Below are 1490 nucleotides of genomic sequence, written 5' to 3' on the forward strand. Positions count from 1 at the left end.
CGCCCCACCGCCCCGCGGCCACCCGGCCACCGCCACCGCCTCCTCCTCATCATCATCATCCTCCTCCTCGGGGCGGCGCGGGGACGCCGCGGCCTCCACCTTCTCCTCGGGGTGAGACGTGGCCTCCACCTTCTCCTCGGGGTGAGACATGGCCTCCACCTTCTCCTCACGGTGAGACGTGGCCTCCACCTTCTCCTCAAGGTGAGACGTGGCCTCCTCCTCCTCACGGTGAGACGTGGCCTCCACCTTCTCCTCAAGGTGAGACGTGGCCTCCGCCTTCTCCTCGAGGTGAGATGTGGCCTCCACCTTCTCCTCAGGGTGAGATGTGGCCTCCACCTTCTCCTCGAGGTGAGATGTGGCCTCCTCCTTCTCCTCAGGGTGAGACGTGGCCTCCACCTTCTCCTCAGGGTGACATGGGGACACCATGGCCTCTACCTTCTCCTCAAGGTGAGACGTGGCCTCCTCCTTCTCCTCAGGGTGACATGGGGATGCTGGGGCCTCCACCTTCTCCTCACGGTGAGACGTGGCCTCCTCCTTCTCCTCGAGGTGAGACGTGGCCTCTTTCTCCTCCTTGGGGTGACATGCAGTCGCCTCCTCCTCCTCTTCCTCCTTGGGGTGACGTGGGGACACCGTGGCCTCCACCTTCTCCTCAGAGTGACACGGGGACATCGTGGCCTCCACCTTCTCCTCAAGATGAGACGTGACCTCCTCCTCCTCCTCCTTGGGGTGACGTGGGGACGCCGTGGCCTCCACCTTCTCCTCGAGGTGAGATGTGGTCTCCTTCTCCTCCTCCTTGGGGTGACGTGGGGACACCGTGGCCTCCACCTTCTCCTCAAGATGGGATGTGGCCTCTTTCTCCTCCTTGGGGTGATGTGCGGCCTCCTCCTCCTCCTCCTCTTCCTCCTTGGGGTGACACGGGGCCTCCTCCTCCTCCTCAGGGTGACACGGAGACACGGTGGCCTCCTCCTTGGAGTGACGCGGGGACGCCACGGCCTCCACCTTCTCCTCGGGGTGACACGGGGACCTCATGGCCTCCTTCTCCTCCAGGTGAGATGTGACCTCCTCCTCCTCCTCGGGGTGACACGGGGACGCCGTGGCCACCGTCACCTCCTCGGGGCGACGCGGGGACACCACGGCCTCGGCCTCCTCCTCTTCTTCCTCCTCCTCCTCCTCCTCCTCCTCGTCGCCGCCCGGGTGACGCCCTGGGGACTCCATGGCCGCCTGCGGGGGGGCGGGAAGGGGCCACGTGGCTCCTCAGGCCCCGCCCACACACCCCAGAAGGGGCGGGGCATGGATAACACATACCCCCCCCCACCCCCGCAGCACTGGGGGCCTGGCCTCTAGGCCCCGCCCCCTCCAAATAAGCCACGCCCCCTCATAGAGCATCACCCAACCACGCCCCAGCTGTTCTCTAAGCCCCGCCCCCCGGGTAGAAGCCACACCCACCGGCTCCATAGCCCCGCCCCATGGAGGCAGGTGTCACCGGGAGG

General features: G+C 66.6%; 1 protein-coding gene across 1 annotated transcript in view; it reads right to left on the reverse strand.

The window, feature by feature from the left end:
- Positions 1-55: 55 nt before the first annotated feature.
- LOC106900107 (involucrin-like) overlaps positions 56-1490 on the reverse strand; it is a 9189-nt gene continuing 7754 nt past the window's right edge. Inside the window, exons 3-6 of the mRNA XM_014962092.1 lie at positions 877-1221; positions 505-792; positions 171-402; positions 56-129 (exon numbers count right to left, since the gene is read on the reverse strand). Of these exons, the coding sequence (XP_014817578.1) occupies positions 56-129; positions 171-402; positions 505-792; positions 877-1221 (939 nt within the window). The remainder of the gene's footprint in view (positions 130-170; positions 403-504; positions 793-876; positions 1222-1490) is intronic.

Source organism: Calidris pugnax, unplaced genomic scaffold (assembly GCF_001431845.1).
Source record: "Calidris pugnax isolate Ruff unplaced genomic scaffold, ASM143184v1 scaffold1295, whole genome shotgun sequence".
Classification (NCBI taxonomy): domain Eukaryota; kingdom Metazoa; phylum Chordata; class Aves; order Charadriiformes; family Scolopacidae; genus Calidris; species Calidris pugnax.